Raw genomic sequence first — 21041 nt, forward strand, 5'->3', positions numbered from 1 at the left:
CCATATAAGATTTTATAGACTTGTTAGGTCCACTCAATATTTTTGATATTTTCTGCTACAATTGTTAAAAAGTAATAGTAGAAATGATTTCTTAAGAATAGCAAGTACATTTTCTTGCTTAGATATTTATTCCTTTCTTGTCTTTGACATATATCTCATTCTGATCTCCTTTCACTTACTACTTTGACTAGCTCTCTTTCACCTTCTTCTACTTGGTTCACTTGGCTCAATTATCTTCTTTCACCTTTCTCAATAGTTTGCACTTTGATCTCCTCTCTCTCATTGAGGCAAGAGTAACTAACACTCCATTCTCCAAAGAATCTATCATTTAAACTCTACATAAGTTCTACTTAAAGGAATTTGTGTCAAATGTAATTGGTAGTTATAGTTATTCAATAAATTAAGCCTATTTGTAAGACCTAGTCCCCATTTGGTGCTTTATAAACCATGGGTTTTGAGTATGGTCAAACAAAATTGCTTGGACGTAGTATAGGTTAGGAGTTTCGATAGGTTTCTAAAACATGTTTTAGGCCACCTAGGGCACAAGCCAAAGGTCCTAGATAGGTCAGATTGCACAATTTGCAAAATTTGCCAAAAGTTGCTAGTCAACTTTTGTAAAAAGTTGTCAACTTTTGCTAAAACACTCCCAAACAGTCACAACCTTTCAATTGTGGTGGGGATGTTTGGAGGATGTTTTAAAATAGCCCTTTTAGGCAGGTGGAAGACACAAAATATAAATTTTCCTTTTTAATCAAATAAAGATTTCATTTTTCCTTGTAAAACGCTACAATTTTATAGTGTACGAATTGGTACAGATTGGAACATGTGAGTAACCAATTTTTTTGGAATCCTAAATATCATAGTTGAACAATGCAATTGGTTTGAGGGTTTGAAGTGCTCTATAACTCAAGTTATTCAAAATTCTTTCCTGGGTGCACCGAAACCCTCCATTTGGTGGCTAGTTTTAGAAATGAGGCCCTACCTTGCATTCCCATCATGGAAATTCCTTGCCACTTGGTAAAATGAAAGTTAGAAAGTTGTATCATAAGATCCCTGAAGGATGGGAGATGGAAGTCAAGGCTTCTATTTTTGCTAGCAAGCCCTAGGCCAAACATCTCTATGTGTTTGGTGCAGGACAATAGGTGTTAGAGTGTTGTAGGCACTTAGGAAATGGATGAAAGAAATTCAATGGTGGATAATGATTTCTGATAGTTCCCTTCATGTTTCCTAATTGATATTTTTTTTTTCAATCACCTACTCAAACTTTCCTTCAAAAACCCTAGCAACTAGGCTTAACAAAGGAATTTGTTGCATTTTTGGTTGGGGATCATCTGATTGATCTGGAGTCTAAAAGTTTGGAATCTAAAGATTCTTCAAAAAGGGTATCCATATATGCAAAAAAAAAAAAAAAATGTATCCTTTGGAGTAATTTCAAACTAAATCCTAATTACCTCGTTGATAGGGCTAATAGGGGCTCCTAGGCCTAAAAGGCAATATTGCTATCTTTGATCTTTGGGAACAAGATAGGCTAACCAAACCCACTAGGTTGAATTTTGTGGATGTTAAGGAACTTTTCCACTCCCCTATAAATGCATAGGTTCCATTTTAAAGAAAATTCCTAAATTTTGGAGATTTTGTGCTTTGAGACCTAGTTGTGTATTTTTAGTGCCTAGGTCATGTTTTGGAGTAAGTTTGTTTCAAAGGTGTAGAGCCCTCTCTTGAATTCATTTTGGAGTGCCTGAATTGTTGCAAGGCCACACCACATCATTATTTATGTTTAAGGGAGAGTTCTGCATCACTCATATAATGAAATCAACAATATGATTTGCAACCAATTTAGAAACCAACTCAAAAACTAAAAATTATCTTTGACTCCTCCTTAACTAATATTCTTCAAGCTTCCATATTATTCCATCTTTTCCCTTTTAATCACAATTGTCAGATTTAAATTCATACAAAATTTTCAGATTTTAAACTTCGTGCAATGAATCTAGACACTCAAAAAATAAAACTTTGTGCACATCCTTATCTTTATTTAATCTCCATCATTAGATTTATCTTGAATTTTTTGAGTCATTGATTTTGTAACAAACTTTGACTTGTGCCTTAGAACATCTTGAACTTTCCAAATTTCCATCAAAAGTTAGCCTTATATTCTAATTCTCCAAACTTGTTCATGCAGCTGTTACTCAGTAAACATAACATTTACTCATGTAATATAGAACTCAGTTATTACTAGTCTCACTCAAGAAACACAAATTTTCATTTTTACTTTTTCAATCAATTGGGAAATACTATATTAACTCAGTGAATGCAGTCTCCCTTCATTAACCTTATCACTTGATTAAGTTTGCATTCTTCAATACATTGCAACAATAAACTATTATTAAATTATCACCATCCATCTCATTCAAGTACCCATTGAATATCACACATATCAATCCCATCTTCATCATACTTTCTTCAAATCCTCTTCATCAATCAAATGATATAGCACTCTACTAAATTATCATAATGTCTATCCGAATAAGATTTTGACATTAATGACAATATACAAACTAATATGACTCTTTTACATATATTTGTAACATTACCATTTACCATCTCATTCAAGTACCCATTGATTATCATAGATATCAATTTTGTCTTCATCATACTTTCTTCAAATTCTCTTCATCAATTAAATGCTATAACAGTCTACTAAGTTATCATAATGTCTAGCCAACTAATATTTGACATCAATAACAATATAAAAATTGATATGACTCTTTTACATGCACTCATAACATTACCAGTTAGGACTAATAATCTCCTATTATTAATTAGGGCTAATACGTGGTTCCTAAAATGGTTTAGAATAGGGAAGTAATAGTAGTAAAAAATATGGTACCTACCTTCTAAAATGGTATAACGCATGATAGCGTAACATACGTCTTTCTGGGGTCTAACAATGTTATTCTAACAAACTCACGATGGTCATAGCTCAGACATTCACTAGGGAAGAAGAACTGGTTGAGGTTGACTTCATTCACAACCCGTGTCTACTTTCACCATTTCTTTTTTCCAAGGAGAAACTACCAACTTTTTCAATGACTTCTTCATTGATCTCAAATGAGATTCCATTAATAATTGAACCTGTTTGCTATTCCTAGTGTTGACAAATTACATGGATATAAACTCATTATAACCCTCCATACTCTTCATAAAAGGTAGCAACCCATCCTCTTACAAATAAGTCCAAGTGACTTCATCTTATTTCTCAATGGAACTCACCTCAATGTGCATAGGATTTCCACCCATATGTTATTTTGTTTAAAAAAATAAATAAATCTTTTTTAGGGACATAAATGAGTATTCTAGATTTAAGTAATTTATTTTAAATAATTTATTACACTATATCAATTAGATAAAGACATTAATTGATGGATGATGTTAATATGTTACCAATATCTTCTATCTTTATAGAGGAGAAGGTTGTTCCATCTAGAAATACAATTGAGGATACGAATATAAATACAAAAATAACCATATTTTTTGTTATATATGTCCCTCCCAAGAAAGAATTGCAACTATATGGATAAACACCAAAGGTCTATCTCATTCAATTTTATGAGCTATAGATTGCATATATAGGGACACAATTTATCATGACAATGATTGAGAGAGGTGATAAATGAGATTGATGCCTTGCATTTCCTGTCAAATTTTCCTAGGTCAGAAATTGCGATTAGGGGGTTTTACTTTTGATATCATCAAGTTCAGAGAATCCCCAAAAAGAGATGTCCAAGCTTGGAAATAGAAAAAAAAAAATGAATAACACCATGAAATAAGCTAATATGAACTTTAATTATCATCAAGTTGGTTGGTAACTATAGATTATAGGTCTAGGACATAACCTTCTTATATTCTAGGAATACAAGCTTGATTATTCACAATCTAAATCCAGCCTTCAAGATATCTTTTATCTCAATCACCCCTCCTCAAAATAAGAATTAATACCCTAAATATATATAATATTTCCATCCACAAGTCATCTGATCTGAACAACAAGCTCCAAACCAAGGAAACATTTTACAACTTATAGACCACAGGACCCAAATCCATCAGAATGACCGCAATAGATACATAATGTCATGCAAAAACACAAGTTTTGGAAACTACAATTGGAACAATTATTATGTTTTCATTCATGTCAAACACTACTGGTAATACATTTACTAATAATGTAGAGTTCCATATTAGTTGATCAATGAAGAAGATATTAAAAGAGAGATAACTAGATGAATAGTGAAGGTATTGAGTAAAGAGGAGAAAATATGATGGAATTATAATGAGAACTTGATCAATTGGAATTATACAAGATAATGTATTGTTTGATCATTGTATAAAGTGTATAAGAGATGAGAAAAATAAAACAATGACCCAATAAACTGTGGTCAATAAAGAAGTTGAACCATAAGATTAAGGAACTTAAGTAGAAGTCGAGTAGAACAATCTTAGTTGATTAACGTTTTTGACTGGGCAAGATAAAGAAAAAATGATAGTAGATATCGAGCATAGTGAAGGTTGAGAAACCAGTGTAAGCTAAGAAATGGATAGAATGGTAGAAATTGAGTGATCCAATGATGATCAAGCAGAAGAACACAATGATGACCAAGTGTTAGCAAATTGATAGTTTGTAAAAGAATCAAGATTTGAGGCCAACATAGTTGAATTCTTGGATTGGTCAAAATGCTTGAAATATAAGGATTGAAAAGTTGGCATATTTAGTGCAAGAATTGATTTTGTTAAGTGATCTAAGGCAAGGATTCAAGGATAAGTTTCCAAAAATTTCAAGAAAGAAGTAGTATTTGTAGCTTGGCAAGATCATACTCATGATCTTTCATTACTATCTTCTACTCTTGATCCATAGCCATACAAGAAACAATGTTCAATCTACTTGATTGATAGAATTTGTAAGCTATAAACCTCACAACAAATTCAATTTGTGGATTTTAGATGTTTGTAATGGACAAACCACATCCATTCCACTTGGCTCCTATGTTTGCCTCTATTTCTTCACAACACAAACATCACATGGTTTTCTTCTTATCTAGAGTAGGCTAGCCTATAACCCTATGAATCATTTTCTTTATGATCTCCATGGATCCATTCTGTAGCCAATAGTTCATGTCATGAATTTTTCTCAAAATAACTTTAATCCACTCAATTTAGAAATTTCTCAAAAATTCTAGGGCACAAGTTAACCCTTTCCTCTCAACAATTTGAATTTTTCCTTCAAGATTCCTTCATTACACAACTTCTCATAAGCTTCTCTGATTTCATAATCTCCTACTTCTCTAATTCTACACATATAACAACTTCTGACATCATGGATCATAATGACTTTAGGTGGTATCGAGGATAACAAACCCATTAAGTCTCCTTTCATAGTAATCTATGGAATAGCACATGAAACTTTGGTGGAGGACAAGTACCACTTTTCACCAATTGGATTCTACAAACCTTTTGACTCATTTCAGTAGTTGATAAAGCTGCCATGTTCATAGTTAGGGTCTGAAGTTATTTCTTCTCTAGATACTCAGCACAATTCAGGTCTTCACTCATTCAAGCTTCTTCGTCTAAATCGCTCTTGAAATATTTGCTAGTTTCTAAAATTTCCAAATTGCTCTATGCTCTCAAAAATATGAATGCATGGTATGTGATAATGTCTTCTAATTTTGTTATATACCTTTTTTTTATCGATTTAGGATCTCCATTAATATTGTGTACTTAGTTGAGTCGAAGCTAGCTATCTCGATCGATATTGATGCCTTTCAACTAGGTCTTTGTATTACAACTCAATCTCTTCCATATCATTCAATCTCTACCATTCCTCTTCTTAAGTCCTCAGTCTACGTTGCAATGCTTGGTCAACATAGATAATTTTACTAACACTTGGAAACCTTTCACAAATTTGTTCTTATGCATCTTCACATATTTAGATATGAACTTTTGACTTATTTTCATGTAAGAATTTGATGTATGATATATCAATTAAGTATACAATTCCATACATTCCTCTCTTTCTTATTTTGAGATGGCATGATCACCTTCTCAATTGGATTGGGTGACCTTAGCTTCATTTGCTCCACTATTTCTATCTTTTGCTTTATTTTTCCATTTTCAACTCATCTCTTCCCTGATCTACTCAATATCCACTTTTCCTTTGCCTTTGTCTTTTGTCTAATTTTCAGAATGTACTTGAGTCCTACAATTCTTAATTTGATGTCCAACTTGTGACATTTGGAACATGCATTTTTAGGTGCATAATTCTTCCTCTTGTTTGGCCAGTTGGGTTTTGGCATTCATATTCTCTATGCCCATACTTTTAATAGTTATAGTAGTATCCTTCAAATTTAGGAGTAGTAGTTGTATTCCTCGGTCTTGATCTATACTCATGTATTTGATGTCCTTGTTTATTGCAGTAAAAATAGTAACCAGTAAACTTAGGTTTAGAATTTTCTATACCAGGTTTTCTTCAACAAATATTTGTAGTATGACCAAGTTTTCCACAGTGATAGCATGTTTGTTTGTCCTTTGACTTTGCATTCCTGTGTTCTCCATTCCTAGATGGTTCTCCTTTCTCAGTGCATGAATGTCCTAACCCATTGGAATAACTTGATGATTTCATAAGTACTTCATTACCTCTTTTGGTCTGTTGAATCTCTCCATGGATTCTTTCTCAGTTTGCAATTCATTCTTCAGTATGTCCTTCTATGATTTAAGATTTGCAATTTTCACATCCTTGTGATTCGATTCCTGATTTGCAAGCATTAGTTGATTCACCGTGTCCAGTTGAGTGTTTGTGAGCTTCTGCACATCTGATATCCTTTCTTCAAGTCTAGTAGCTCCATTATTCTTTTGTCTTCTTCAGCCATAGTCATTTCTTCTTTAGCTTTCTTCTTTTGTTCAATCACTTCACATAGTCTTACTAATTAGATTTCACATTCTCTTTTTAGTCCTTTTATTTCTTCATTCAGGAGTTTTTTCTTGTCAAGTAGATAAGAAAATGCTTTATCATTTAGATTGATTGATTCAAATAGTCCTTTACTCTCAACTTCTTCATAGGAAAATTATTTTATCTGGATGGCAATTTCCTTTCTTCTTTTTAGGGAATCCTCCAGATTTTGTCTTGCCTTCTCAAGTTTCTGCAATATGAGTTGGATGTCAATAACCTTATCCAGTTTGAATGCCTCCATCTCCAAGCTATTAAGTTTCTCTTAGAGAGCACAACTCTAATACCACTTGTTGACTGATGGAGGTTTAAATAGGATAAACTAGATATTGAGAAGGGGGGGAGGGAGTGTGGAGGGGATGAATTAGAATCTTAAACACTTAAAACTTTTCACCAATTCATTCACATCTATCAATAAACTTATGCATGTAAAACTTGTAATGTAAATCTATTGTAATATATAAATCTAATTAATTACATGCATGAAAATAAACACATAACACACTATTTGTTACTGGAAACCCTCCGAGGTGAAGGTAAAATTGAGGTGAGGATGACACCCACAAATCTTCATTGCTCCAATAATAAAGTTAACTAATCCAGCTTACAATTGTTTATCATAAGATATGATCTACCCTATCAAGAGTTTACCCTCTTAAAGGCTTAAGAGACTACTAGGTCTCACCTTGTTAGAGGATTTAACACTTACAACAAAGTAAGGACTCTGTTAGGAGATTTAAAAAGATTTGTTAAGACCACTTTAATAAGATATTTATCCTATTTGAAGTTAATTAAACCTAATTTAGTACCTAACTCTTAGTTTTCTCTATAAGCTAATTTTGAGTCTTCTCCTTGCTAATTGATCCTCTCCTCTGATATGATATTACTTTTCTTACCCTTTCACTTCACTACTATGACTAGGTCACTTGCTCTATTAGATGATAACATAACCCTTTACTGACTTCTAATCTATTTTCAATTCTTCCCTATATAATGCTCTATGTTGACACATATATTCTTCTCATCTCCCTCTCTTTCCTTATGATATTGATCTAGGTTAAGATCATTGCTATATAAAAAGTTTCGTAAAGAGTTTTCTTGATGATTCCATGTTTTGCCTCTTCATCTTGATCGTTGAACACACAACATAGGGATTTGTGATCCACATCGTGTAAATATTCTATAACAACCTCTATAAGTATTAAATGTTCTATAATAAAATCTATAAGTATTAAATATTCTATAACAACTTCTAAAATAATTAAATGTTCCTTCCAAGTCGGCTTGCTAATCATTTTGCCTAAAACTTTGTTCCATTCCTCACTTTTATGTAAACTTTGTATTGCTCGGTCTTTATGGTTTTTTGATGCTCGACATTTTTGTTGCTTGGTTTGTATTGTTCTTGATAGACACTATGTGACTTCACACATTAGTGCTCGATACTTGCTTAGTTGCTAATGAGCTTGACTCATATAGAAAATGCTCTGTGATTATAAACTTACTCAGCTCCTATAGAACTCGATACATACTTGCTTATGTACATGACTCAATCTATATAGAGTAGTTCAATTGCAGTGATGACCATCTAACTCTGCCTTGTAAATGATTAAGTGATTGACACTAATAGACAACAATGGTTAGAGATGCCAACTGTGTGTATGTGTGTGTGTGTGTGTGTGTGTGTGAAATATCTTATTTTAAAACAAAATATATAAGAATAATAATAATGCATTTATCACCTTATGTGTTGCTGACCCACATGTGCTTCATACTTTGTTATCCTTATATGCTCCAAGCTGGTAGTGCCTATCTGACCATAAATTTAGTATTATGTATATAACTTTTTAGCACAAAAATGAAGGGTTTCCTTCATATAATTGACTATGAATAGTTGCATTTTACTTGGTTGTGCTTTGATCTTCCAATATTTGTTTGTTGATATATATTTATGAGATTGTCATTCCTTCCACATTGATAAATAAATTTTGACAGAGCCATATGTTCCTCTATAACAATCTATAGTTATTAATACATCTAACACACGCATGCGCACACACACACAAAAACAAAGCTATACCACCAACATAATATATTATTAATAATAGACAATTTTATGATGCATACATTAATATTATATAATATAAATTTAAGTAATAGTACAATATAAATAAATAATAAAAGGATTTAATAATATTTTATTTTCATAAATTTGACATCATTATAAAATCCATTTTTCATCATTTTATGATTTTTCATATGTACATATAATCGATCCACAAACATTTAACCAATAAAGCACTTAACCTTTAAAAAGCTTAGAAATCTTAAGACTCCACATTGAAAAATGGTATTTCTTTTTCCTTCAAACATAAGGAATCTATTGTCTCATAGGTTTCCAAAACTTATTATTTTGCACTGTATAATCGTCAACATCATACAAGATTCCTAAATTGGAGGACATTTTATTCATTTAACATACTATGATATTTTATTTCATATGGAACAAAAATGTAACAGTAAATTGTTTAAATGATCATTAAATATAATTATCACTAATTGTAGTAGACAAAGCCAATATTAAAATTCAATAATATAATTTCATAATCAATTCTCAAATTTTAATGCATCAATATTAAAATTCAACAATGTTATTTCGTATTCAATTCTCAAATTTTATATTTAAGTTTATTTTCTTAGACAAAGTGTATGTTGTATAGCTTGCCTCCATATTTAAATATTCTTTCAAGAATAAGAATCTTTTGAATGCTTGATGATCAAAGTAATGGATTTCTTGATCAATTTTCTACCAGCATATGATCATAAGAGAGTCCATGTACCCTGCTTAAGGCACATTGAAAGATGAGAGTATATTTTTCCTTTATCTTTTATAAAATATATGTGATTACCTCATAGTGTTTCATTGCTATAGAGAAGCAAAGCTTCAATGTACTCATCAATTTTCCTCACCTTATCGTATAAATAGAAGTTTGCATATAATTTTTTAATCATTTAAAGGATATTCTTATTGAAACAACATTTTTCATTTCAAAACCAATATTAATTACTAAATCATATCAATTGCACATTACATTTTAATTAAAGGCTACATTGAAATTGCCTTAAAATTAAACAACAATTTTTTTAAAAAATAATGCATACTAATTATTTGATTTTAAAAAACAAAATTTTGAACTATATATTAGCAATTAAATTTTATTTAATATTTTATACTTGATGAGTCATACATATCAACTCCAAAAAATGAATGTAATAGTTACATTACTGAATAATTATGTACATAAAGCAATAAAAATAATCAATATTTAGACATTGATCAAACGGTCATCTTGTTCTTGTAGATGCCATGAAAGATATCCAGCTATGCAATAAAATCTAAACCTTTGAAAAGCTAGGATTCCAACCATTGTAACATCATACTTGTATAGAGCTGACCTCATTCTCTTCCAATTCTTTAGCTTTATTCTCTTTTCCTCTTCTCTCTTTGTATTCTTCATACTATTTTGTTTTATAACTTGGTCCTTCAAATCTTTAATTTCTTTCTTTAACTCATCTTTAATCTCTCTTTTCCATGCATCCAACTCATCCCTTAATATTTTTTCCAATGGACTCCCATCTACCTCCAAAGCCATTTTTTCAAAATCTTTTTCTAATACCTTTTGTTTACCCTTACTAGATTCTATTTGATTATTTTTGTCATTTTTATCACTATCTTTAGGGACAACCTCATTTGTTTCCATTTTTTCAGGGCCTGCAATCCCCTTGATGTACTTGTTTTCCTCAAGTTCTATAAAATGGTCTACAATCATATATAGAGAAGGTTGATTGGAATCTTTTGTTTTCAAAACATCGAGTTCATTCCATTTCTGCATGCAAGATAATAAAAAATAAGAATTAGAAATTAGCATCTCCATTTATTTGAATTTTAAATTAGTACACTTGAAAAGAATTATAAGAGTTTGATATGTACCTGAATAATAAAGTTCATGTTCTCTTCCCATTCCCAGCAAACAAATATCCAGGCGATGAATTGTACTTGCCAACCAGCCAAATCCTTTGCTTCTCCTGTGAGATAAAATATATACCACACTAGTCTATGATAATTCAAGAAGCGCTTCCATTCTCGAGGAAACTTTCTGCTATTTGTTGACAACTTCTGAAAATAACAAAATGCATCTTGTTCTCCTTTGCTGTATCTAACAAATAATAACTCCCTTAAAGGAATCTGTGACCAATAATTTTTGTTACCTGCATTTACCATGTATAAAATATCTAAATAGTTGATGATATTAATGAGAACTTTTAAAATGAAGAATAAATAACTTGAAATAAAGTAAAGCTAATTTAATAATTACCTATTTTATGTGTAACATCTTTAGGAATGGATACATCTCCCCCTTCTTGAGCTTCACTCATATGTGGTGTTGGATCTGCATCATTCTTCCATCCTACATTAAACGTGTAAACATGTGTTAAGCTATTTGTAGTAAGATATTTCCAATCAAATAGTCCCTCTTCTATTAGGAAAAAAAATTAAGATATAATATTCTTTTAATAAAATTAGATTGAGTCCATATATATTTTTTTAATGTACTAGTTATACATCTATTTAAACTATTGTTCGAGGTAAAGATTAATTTTACATGTATAAATCAAAATAATTTATTTGTGAAACAATTTAAATAATAAAATAAAACTACTATAAAAATTTATGTCAATACCAACCATAAAAAGTACTTAAAAAAGAGGGGAAAAGTTTGCACGGTAGTCGTTTCAAATAATGGAAAATCTTGTTTGTATTGTCATATTTGGAAGCCGCGTTTGCACCATTTGTAGGATGCCTCTCTGCATTGGATTCTGAAACTATTTCTAATCCCGTTTCCATCTCTGCATTGGATTCTGAAACTATTTCTAATCCCGTTTCCATCTCTGCATTGGATTCTGAAACTATTTCTAATCCCGTTTCCATCTCTGCATTGGATTCTGAATCAATTTCTAATCCCGTTTCTCCTTTAGTATTCGATGATGCTAATTTTCTCGACTTTCCACCCTCTGTAATTAACAAATGTTCACATCATATCAATTCTTTAATATCTAAAAAATGAAGGTTACTAACAAAAATACGTTAGTTTTATTTTAAAACATTGCATTAATCCTTTATATCTACTTGCTACAAATATTATATGCCTTAAAATATTGCCCATACCTGCATCTGATTCTAATTTTGGAGCAACAGTCTTTTTAGAATCTTCAAAAATGCCCAACTGTCCTTCCAAAAACTTTTTTGATTGCTCTTCACTGGGATCAGGAAGGTCAAGTGGAAGTTGTATGATCTTTTGTAGATACTTTTCTGCTAGTTCTTGATTATCTTTGAATGATCTATTCGTTTTCATATCTCCAAACTTTTTAATTATAGCCCTTTCTGTCATTCCTTTGTCAATGCCTAAAACCACACTTATTTCACACACTGCTAATACAAGATTGATGGCTGATAAAACCTATGGAAAATACATAACTATATTAGACATTTGAATTGAAGCACAAATATTAATTGCGAGTCTACTAATCACACTAAGAATTCAATCTTACTAGATAAAAAGTGTAACAAATTAATTTATGCACACCTGCAAAATCACAGATTCTTGACAACGATCGAGATCATCAATAAACACAATTATTCGAAGATTGGTCCCAGATGCAAGGGCTATTTCTGGAATCGATGTGATCTTTCCAACGGTTTTAGGATTGAAAAATAATGTTGTGAACCACCATTGAAAACAGAAGAGCCATAGTGCAGAAATCATGGTACATACCCACGAATAGGCCTTGAAAACTAGACATGGCCTTTTACCAATTTCTTCTTTTAAAAAGGTGATATCTGATATCACCCTTTCTTGATAACCAAGTTTGTCTGTATGATCTGGGAATGATACATAGCTCATCAACTGTGTACTAACTGGTTTTAAAATACCTATTGCTGATTTTGTGACAGTCCATCCTATAATGACTATACCTGTTGGTAAACAAGCATATTTTGGTATTGCCCAATGTTTGAATTTGTCTGATCTGTCTAATAGTACCCATAAAATCCAAGTAATTGTGCATGCCAAAACTATTGCAAGAAGACATGGATAAATAATTTCAATTCATATGTTATATTTCTTCTTTTTCCATGTGTTCCTCCAGCATGTACTAAGCCATTGAGCCTTACTCATTATTCCCTCCAACTCTTTCGTGATCTCAACAGCCATCCCTGCCAATGCCTCTGTTTCATTCTTATATTTCCATGCATTGTAATTTACAGTCAAAATAGCAGGAACACTTTCCTCTAGTAGAGAATCTCCTATTGATGGCTGAAAATTGTGTTTTGACAATAAACAATTCATTGTGAGCTATGATATAAATAGTCATTTTAATTAAATAAATTTTGTTTTGACAATAAAGAATTCATTGTGAGCTACGAAAAAAACAAAGTCATTTTAATTAAATATCATATTTTTACCAACTAAATTTTTTCACTCAACAAGATTATATTTGAAATAAAATCTCAGAATAAAAATATATTGAAATAATTCTTAGCTAAATTTAAATCTTTACCGTATCCCTAGCAATTCGCAATAGAGAATCAGAATGTTGGCCTTGAGGTTCATGAGCTTTTCGTGTCCTGGTTCTGAACTGAAAACGAGAACAAATAGTTGCTGTTGAGAACCAAATTTCAACTGTATAGAATTAATTCACCTGAGCATTAAGTAGTAATCTCCTTTCATGGTAATCTAGCACTACTCTTACCATATCCTTGCTATCCATTGCAGCAAGTGACTTAAAAATCTTCCGATATTCAGCTTTGTAACTACTTAGAAATTCCTCAAGAGAATCCCGTTTGGTTTGTCCAAATTAGCAAAACGATGGATTACTCAATATACAATTCAATGACTATTTTTTATTTGTATTTTTTCTAAAAACAAATACGTATCGTTTAGAAGCAAAGATATCTATTTTAACATTGAAGAAATTACCTCAGCTTGAGATTCCTCTTTGCTAATATTCTTTACCCAGCTCCGAATCTTATCCATCATGGTAAAAAGTGAGGGTTCTTTACCATTTTGTTCAAAGTTGACATGTCTTTTAATTTCTTCATATTTCTTTTTACCTTTTATGGATAATTCAGGGATTGGGATATTAGGCAATTCTAAAGATGAGCTTGATAATTTTGAAGATGGCAACAATGCCACTTGAGCTGCTGTTTTTAGCAAAATGCTTTCTGTCTGAATTGTTTACAAACAAAATAGAAGTTTAGATGAACTGACTTGTATTTCAAAAAATGTCTGTATATATAAATCTAAAATCAAAACTGTACATGATACCTGTGCCATTAAGCTTGATTTTCCCATCCCCCACGATCCAGAAATTCCAACAACAATGGGAGGTTTTATGTAAGGATTCAAAAGTAATGCAGCCAGTCCGTGAGCATAATCAATTCTCCCTGACAATTTAAGAATTTTTTTCAAAAAAAAATATGTAGAGAAAAATTGAAGATGAGTATCACAAAAGTTAAAATTATAGTTGATTTATATTTACCAAGGTTATCTAATATAGTAGGTTGGTCATTAGCCTGTTGGGCAATCCTCTCAAGTTGACTTATAACTGCGAACAACACATGCAATTCTTAATTGGATGGCAATTTTAATATAAATACTAAGGTCGTTTAGGAAGGATTTAAAAATTACCTGTGGTTACATTATGTTTTTCTTCTTCTGATAATCCATCTTTCCATTCTCTATCTTGTATATCTGCAATTTGATAGCCTCTGGCAATCAGTTCTTTGGTCATTTCTATATCTCCTGTAACAGCAGCAGTTTTCAACAGATCTTCTGTAGTAAGTTGTGCTTTAATCTTATCCCTTTCACCTACAAGAAATGCGTGAAGTGGATCATCATTGCTAAGAAATACGGTGCCTGAGCCTGTTGCAGAGGCCCATAACAAGAGCCATTTCTCTTTGTTGGTTTTGCATCCTTTTAATAGCAAATCTGCCAATTTTCTTTTGTCTCCTTTGGCTTTCTCCACGTAATGAAGTGCGGTCCGACCATCACAATCCCGTTCTTTAAGCGGATGGGAACCTTTTTTCAACAAAAGCTCCACTGTATTCAGGTCTCCACAATTTGTGGCCTTGTGAAGGGCTGTTAATCCAACAAAATCACTTCTCTTTAAATATTCTGAGGTTTCTTTTACCTGCGAAAGAAGCAATTCAACCAGATATTTTTTGCCTAGTGAAGCAGCCATGTGCAGTGCTGTGAAGCCGGTTCGGTCTGTCAAAGAATTCAGAGTAGTATCTCTATCGAGATAATATGTAAGGAAGATCTCTACGACATCTTCCCCATTATGTTTTGCTTTAATTGCATCATACACAGATGTTCGCCCATCCCTGTCTTTCGTATTTGTTATTTTTGGGTTTATCATCAGAAGATATTTGCAGAGCTCTTTATTTCCATTCAAAGCCCCCTCATGGAGAGCAGTCCTCCCTCTTTTGTCCTGTTTACCCACCAAGCTTTCCACCTTTACTTCAATATTTTCAGATGCTATCATGTCGACCATTTCCATTGCTTTATTGTTATCTTCACACATTGCAGCCAAATGCAAAACTGTTTTACCTTCGTCATCGCACTCCCCACCTGGTAGTTTTATTCCCCTCTCAAACAGATTTGCAACTGCATAGACAAACCCATTCAGCAGAGAGAAATGTAGAAGCCGTTCCAGATTCACCCTGTCAAAATAAGCTTCGGGCTGTTTTGACTTGAATAACAACATTGCTAATATTTCTTTCTTTTCGTAGTGGACCGCTCTATCTAGAGGGCTCTTTCCGCTTTTATCTTTTAAATCAACTAATTCAGTAATACCTGGATGTTCTATAAATACATTTACGACTGTATCATCTTTCTCTTCAACTGCAATGTGCAAGGGTGTCCTGCCGTCTTTGTCTACAACATCTAGTTTAGCCCCGTATTCAAGAAGCATTTCACAAATATTTGCTTCATTATATCGAGAAGCAAAGTGGAGTGCAGTCCGTCCATCTTCCATTGGAGCATTTAGCAACTGCTCTTCTTGTTTCTCATCGCACTTATCCAGCAATGACTTTGTAATCTCTGCTTCAATGTCTACACTTTTAATGCACCGTATAGCAGCAAGTAGGGCTGTTAGCTTTTCGAAATATACAAGAGCATATGCCGGTCCAGGCTGAGCTCCGCAATCCAATAAACTCTTCACCACAAAGATCTCTATCTTTCCCTCCACTCCCAGATAATCAGAAGCTCTGATGCTGGATGCGAGGACAAGAAGCTTGTTTAGAAGCTCATAATTTACCATGTCGTGGTCGTAACACCTCCACATTGCATTGTTTTCGAGTGTCTGCTTAAAACGTTGAAGATCACCTGCCCTGTTGTTCGATGCCACGTAGCGTAATATTTCTTCAACACAAGCAGCACTCCGATTGAACATGGTATATCTCTTAAGGCAGCCATGTGCCAGAGGTGCGTGTATGATATCCCTTCTCCAAACGGACAGAGAGAAAAGAATGAAAGAGGCAACCATGAAATTCTCCTGGCTTGATGTTATTGTGTTCAGATCACACTCATTATTTTGCTCACATAATATTTTTGGAAGAACGTGGCTCACAGAAATCTCTACAACCCAGCCAGCAAAGCATTCGGACAAGAAGTTCCAGAATGTGTCTGCGATGTTAATCCACTCCGCACCTCCCTGCTTTGCACAATCCGCAAGCCAGCCGGGCTCCAGCCATCCTGGAAAACAATCCTCCATATCGTCAGCCGCACTCTTCATGGGAAGACGAGCATTGCTGTATTGCTCTGGGTGTTCTGCATTCACGATGTCGATCATGTGAGAGAGGACATCTTTCACTGAGTCCTTCCCTGTAAATCTCACATTGGCTGCTTTCTGATGTGCACTAACAGGGCCCTGATCGCCAAGCTTTCTGGCGAGAGAACAAACTTTTCTGTTCATCTCTACGAATTTCTGAGCACCACGGAAAGGAATTCTGCCACCTGCAACATCTTGTAGATCCATATTATAAGAATGGGTTTTCGCCCAGGAGTTGAAGAGCCAGTAAAGAAGCTCATAGTTGCAATCATCTGCGCAGAGGAATAGAGCGACTTCTTTTTGCGGGTCACTGATATCAACATCGTCATATGCACACCGGCCTGAAAGTTGCGTCCCTGATAGCTAATATCATCTTCAGAACAACGTGAATAGTAAAATACTGACTCCCTTTCGTGTAGTTTTACAAAATCAAGCTTACAATTCTTTTCAGCACGTGGGATACCAGAAAAATACCAAATTGCGGTCTTGCACGCAAATCGATGGTAAGAAAAGAAGAGGGTTATACACAGTCAGTATATTTTACCTTGAATTTTAAATAGTCAACACACTCAAGATTTGCATCATGTTATTTATCCATATATTATCGCTAAATATGCTCTCCACGTCCCAATCATCATATCCTTAATATTGGAGTGGTTGCCGCGAGGGTCTAAAGCATCTCAATGGAAATGCAAATTATTAAATAATTGATATCTTCAATCATGAATTATTTCGATCTTTAGTAATCTGGTTGTTGTTTTATTTTTTATATTTATATTTATATTTTGATCTTTCATCTAATTATTTGTGTTTCATTTTAAAATCGGAGTGTAAAGTGTTTTTAAATGATTGAGTATAATTATTTTAAATAATCAACTCATATTTTTATTCTTTATTTTTCTATAATGAACTTATAAAAATGTAACATAAATTCTTTATTACTCTCAATTTTCAATTATAAGCATGATATTAATCTATATCAAAATAATCAACCCATTGGTTTCTTAGTTTGACTAGTTAGTTTTATACTATTAAAAAATAATTATGATATCTTGCATTAATTTTAAGTGAGGAATTATTTGAGTTCTCAATGCTTTATTTTGTTATTTAGTTACATATTGGATTATTTTATATGTGAACATGTTAAAATTTGATTTTTGTTCACCAACTTCAACTCTTCATTGAAATTGAAAACACATTATATATATATATATATATTGATAGTTGTCATATAATTTTTTAAAGGTTTCCATTTTCATTTTCAAGGATTTTTTAATGAGGATGGAAAATCTAATTGTTAATTAATTTATGATATTTTTACATTTTGGTAATTTCATGTCATGATTTTATTATTGTTTCTACATATTTGAAATATATATTAATTATTATGTATTTTGCGAATCCAATTTGTTAGAAAATTTCAAATACAAATTATTTCTATTTGCATCTACCTTTGGTAATTGTGTAAATTGGCTACAATTTATGATAAGCTATCTTCACCTTGTTCAAATTAGATTTTTGAAGTTTCTTGTTACCACCTAGTATTAGAATAAATTTATGTCTTTTGTAGTAATATAGTTGTTTAAATTTACCATCATGTTTTCTTGCAATAATTCCTTCCCAATAATAGCTTCTAGACTACATGTGTTTTCTTCAAGCATGTTTGCATCTTTTTTTCTTCTTTCTACAATTAATAATATTTTACTATAATATAAATTTAATATCTTTGAAAATACTCTTTAGAATATTCTTGGCACGAAATTGAACTATAACATAGTCTTCAATCATTTAATTAGTGTGTTGATAATGGATATAAATCACATATTACTACACCTTATATTCATTCACTATACTATTCATGTATGCACTACACTTTTAAATATGTTATGGATTCATGTATGGATTCTAACAAAATGGTTATTAACATATCTAACCATACTAGCTCAATATTTAAAGTACATGAATATGAAAATGAAGTGGATAAGGTACTAAGGTTGATGTCTAACACATCCAATACTTTCATTAATTGATCCATACTATTTGCCAACTACAATAAAAAATAATATCACATTGAGACCAATTACACTTCACTTTTCTAGTTGGAGAAAATTTCTAGCATCATCTATGAAATAGATTATTCTATAGTTTTCACATCAATATTAACCCCAAATCGGAAGAAAGGTTGAACAATACTAACAACTCTACTAGGTTTACGAAATATGCATAATAGAAAGAAAAAAAGACACTATAAAATGAAGCATCATATTTCAATTTTTAATAAGAAAAGGAAGGTGAATTTCAAAACCTTGAGGATTAGACAATAGTGTAAAATTAACTAATATTTCTTTTAAATTACACACTTGTTCAAAAAAATATCATGCCATAACTAAAAATGAAAGAGAAACTAATTAGTCAAATAATGTAAGTTTATGATTGAGTTGATAGCTTTTCATTAAAGGAAAATTACTTTTGAAGGGAACTTAAACCCTATCACAAAACCCAAAACTAGCTAAAAGTTCCAAATGTTATCTATTTGAAAAAAAAAGCTATCGAAAAGCACAAAATTATGGGAGTAACACCCCAATGATCTTATAGAACCTTTAATAAAATATCATTATTTTGCATGATTTCTTTATCAATGCTACAAACCTTATTGACTATGTTGTCGATGGGGTGGAGCCCTTGTCTTTACTCCTCAATATGATCCTTGGTATGAGCATAGTGGCCATCTCCTTCTCCCACCCAACCATACCTCTATCCTCGACAACAACTTTGTTCTTCTTTATCACACCTCTAGCCCAAATTTCATTTGTCTTCACTAATTCGACAATAGCAATGGGGGAGAACAAGTTTCCCTTAGATATAAACTATAATTTTACACTTGTTCATTTTTAAATAGTCTAGTCAAAGAGTGATTTATCCACAATAATAACTAGTCATAACTTATCTTGAATCATACTTACAAATTCCTAAAATTTCTACTATGAAGATCATGATCTTTCTTAAGGTCCTTAATACCCTAGAAGAAGAAGTTTATATTGATCATCCAGAAGGATTTGTTGACCCCTATAAGAAGAATATGGTTTGTAAGCTACATAAGCTTTATATGGTTTGAAACAAGCCCCTAGAACATGGTATGAAAGATTGCACAATTATTTGGTGAAGATTGGATTTACTAGGACAAATGATAACAACAACCTATACTTGAAGACTGGTAGTAATAATGATGTATTGTTATCTGAAATCTATGTTGATGATATTATATTTGGAGGAAAGGACACCTTGTGTTGATGATATTATGTTTGGAGGAAAGGACACATTATGCAAATCATTTGCAAAAGAGATGAAGAAAGATTTTGAAATTTCTATGTTTGATGAGATAAAATTCTTTGTTGGTTTACAAGTATATCAAAGGAATCAAGGTATCTTCATTACTCAATCAAAATATATCAACGAAATATTGAAAACTTTTGGAATGGAAGATTAAAGACTAGTAAGTACACCTATGGCTATAGGACCCAAGTTATCTAAGAACGATGATTCTACTAATGTGAACCAGACATTGTATAGATTAATGATTAGAGAATTGTAATATGTTGTGCATAACACACCTAATATTGTATTAGTAGTTGGGATTGTTGAAGGATTCTCTGTAAATACTATAGAAAATTATATGACAGCAGTAAATAAGATACTGAGATATTTGAAAGGAACATAAGACTATGGATTATACTACAAGAAGAATCATAAATTTGAACTAAAAGTATTCATTGATTCAGATTGGGCAAGAAATATTGATGACAAAAAAAGGACAAACATAGAAGCTTTCTTTTTGAGAAAGAGACTAGTTTCATGGACAAGCAAGAACTGGAACAATATTTCTTAATCAACAGTTGAAGCTGAATATGTGGCAGTAGGAGTGGATTGTTCAAACATCATATGGATCAAGCAATTGTTTAAAGGAGTGAAGGAAGAAATCACTAATCCAATTGTTATCTATTGTGATAACACTAGCTCTATAAATATATCAAGCAATCTAGTGATGCACACAAAGACAAAACATATAGCTATCAAGTATCATTACTTGAGAGAGCTAGTTCAAGACAAAGAAGTGGATTGGAGTATGTAAACACCAAGGAGATAATAGAAGATATTT

General features: G+C 32.2%; 3 protein-coding genes across 4 annotated transcripts in view; all 3 read right to left on the minus strand.

Annotated features, from left to right (window-relative positions):
* Positions 1 to 10245: 10245 nt before the first annotated feature.
* On the minus strand, positions 10246 to 12957 carry LOC149546779 (uncharacterized). Of its 2 annotated transcripts, none has more exons than XM_089791362.1 (6): positions 12640 to 12957; positions 12222 to 12513; positions 11741 to 12067; positions 11371 to 11445; positions 10986 to 11263; positions 10246 to 10881 (listed from the first exon to the last, which is right to left on the minus strand). In XM_089791362.1, exons 1-6 carry the CDS (start codon positions 12955 to 12957, stop codon positions 10321 to 10323), a joined length of 1851 nt encoding a protein of 616 aa, XP_089647488.1. In that variant the 3' UTR covers positions 10246 to 10320. The 2 variants fall into 2 exon arrangements, with proteins under 2 accessions (XP_089647488.1, XP_089647489.1); XM_089791363.1 differs by having other exon boundaries at positions 11371 to 11463.
* On the minus strand, positions 12906 to 13904 carry LOC149546780 (uncharacterized). The gene is made up of 3 exons (XM_089791364.1): positions 13805 to 13904; positions 13613 to 13690; positions 12906 to 13368 (listed from the first exon to the last, which is right to left on the minus strand). Exons 1-3 carry the CDS (start codon positions 13820 to 13822, stop codon positions 13162 to 13164), a joined length of 303 nt encoding a protein of 100 aa, XP_089647490.1. The 5' UTR covers positions 13823 to 13904; the 3' UTR covers positions 12906 to 13161.
* A 103-nt stretch (positions 13905 to 14007) lies between these two features.
* The window catches only part of LOC149546781 (uncharacterized), a 50583-nt gene continuing 43549 nt past the window's right edge, over positions 14008 to 21041 (minus strand). Inside the window, exons 3-6 of the mRNA XM_089794052.1 lie at positions 14743 to 17226; positions 14594 to 14659; positions 14380 to 14498; positions 14008 to 14280 (exon numbers count right to left, since the gene is read on the minus strand). Coding sequence (XP_089650178.1) covers positions 14008 to 14280; positions 14380 to 14498; positions 14594 to 14659; positions 14743 to 17226 — 2942 coding nt within the window. The remainder of the gene's footprint in view (positions 14281 to 14379; positions 14499 to 14593; positions 14660 to 14742; positions 17227 to 21041) is intronic.

The sequence above is a fragment of the Cupressus sempervirens genome, chromosome 7 (genome assembly GCF_028749045.1).
Source record: "Cupressus sempervirens isolate cs-2001-9-10 chromosome 7, ASM2874904v1, whole genome shotgun sequence".
Taxonomy (NCBI): Eukaryota; Viridiplantae; Streptophyta; class Pinopsida; order Cupressales; family Cupressaceae; genus Cupressus; species Cupressus sempervirens.

Bases quoted from the DNA above. Each gene is read 5' to 3' on its own strand.
- LOC149546779 (XM_089791363.1), bottom strand. From the start codon at position 12,957: ATGAGCTATGTATCATTCCCAGATCATACAGACAAACTTGGTTATCAA. The intron at 11,464-11,740 runs GTTGGTATTGAC...CGTTTAATGTAG, and splicing joins TTTTTTAAGTACTTTTTATG to GATGGAAGAATGATGCAGAT. The intron at 11,264-11,370 runs GTAATTATTAAA...TGGTAAATGCAG, and splicing joins AGATGTTACACATAAAATAG to GTAACAAAAATTATTGGTCA.
- LOC149546780 (XM_089791364.1), bottom strand. The intron at 13,369-13,612 runs GTAAAGATTTAA...CACAATTTTCAG, and splicing joins TGCGAATTGCTAGGGATACG to CCATCAATAGGAGATTCTCT.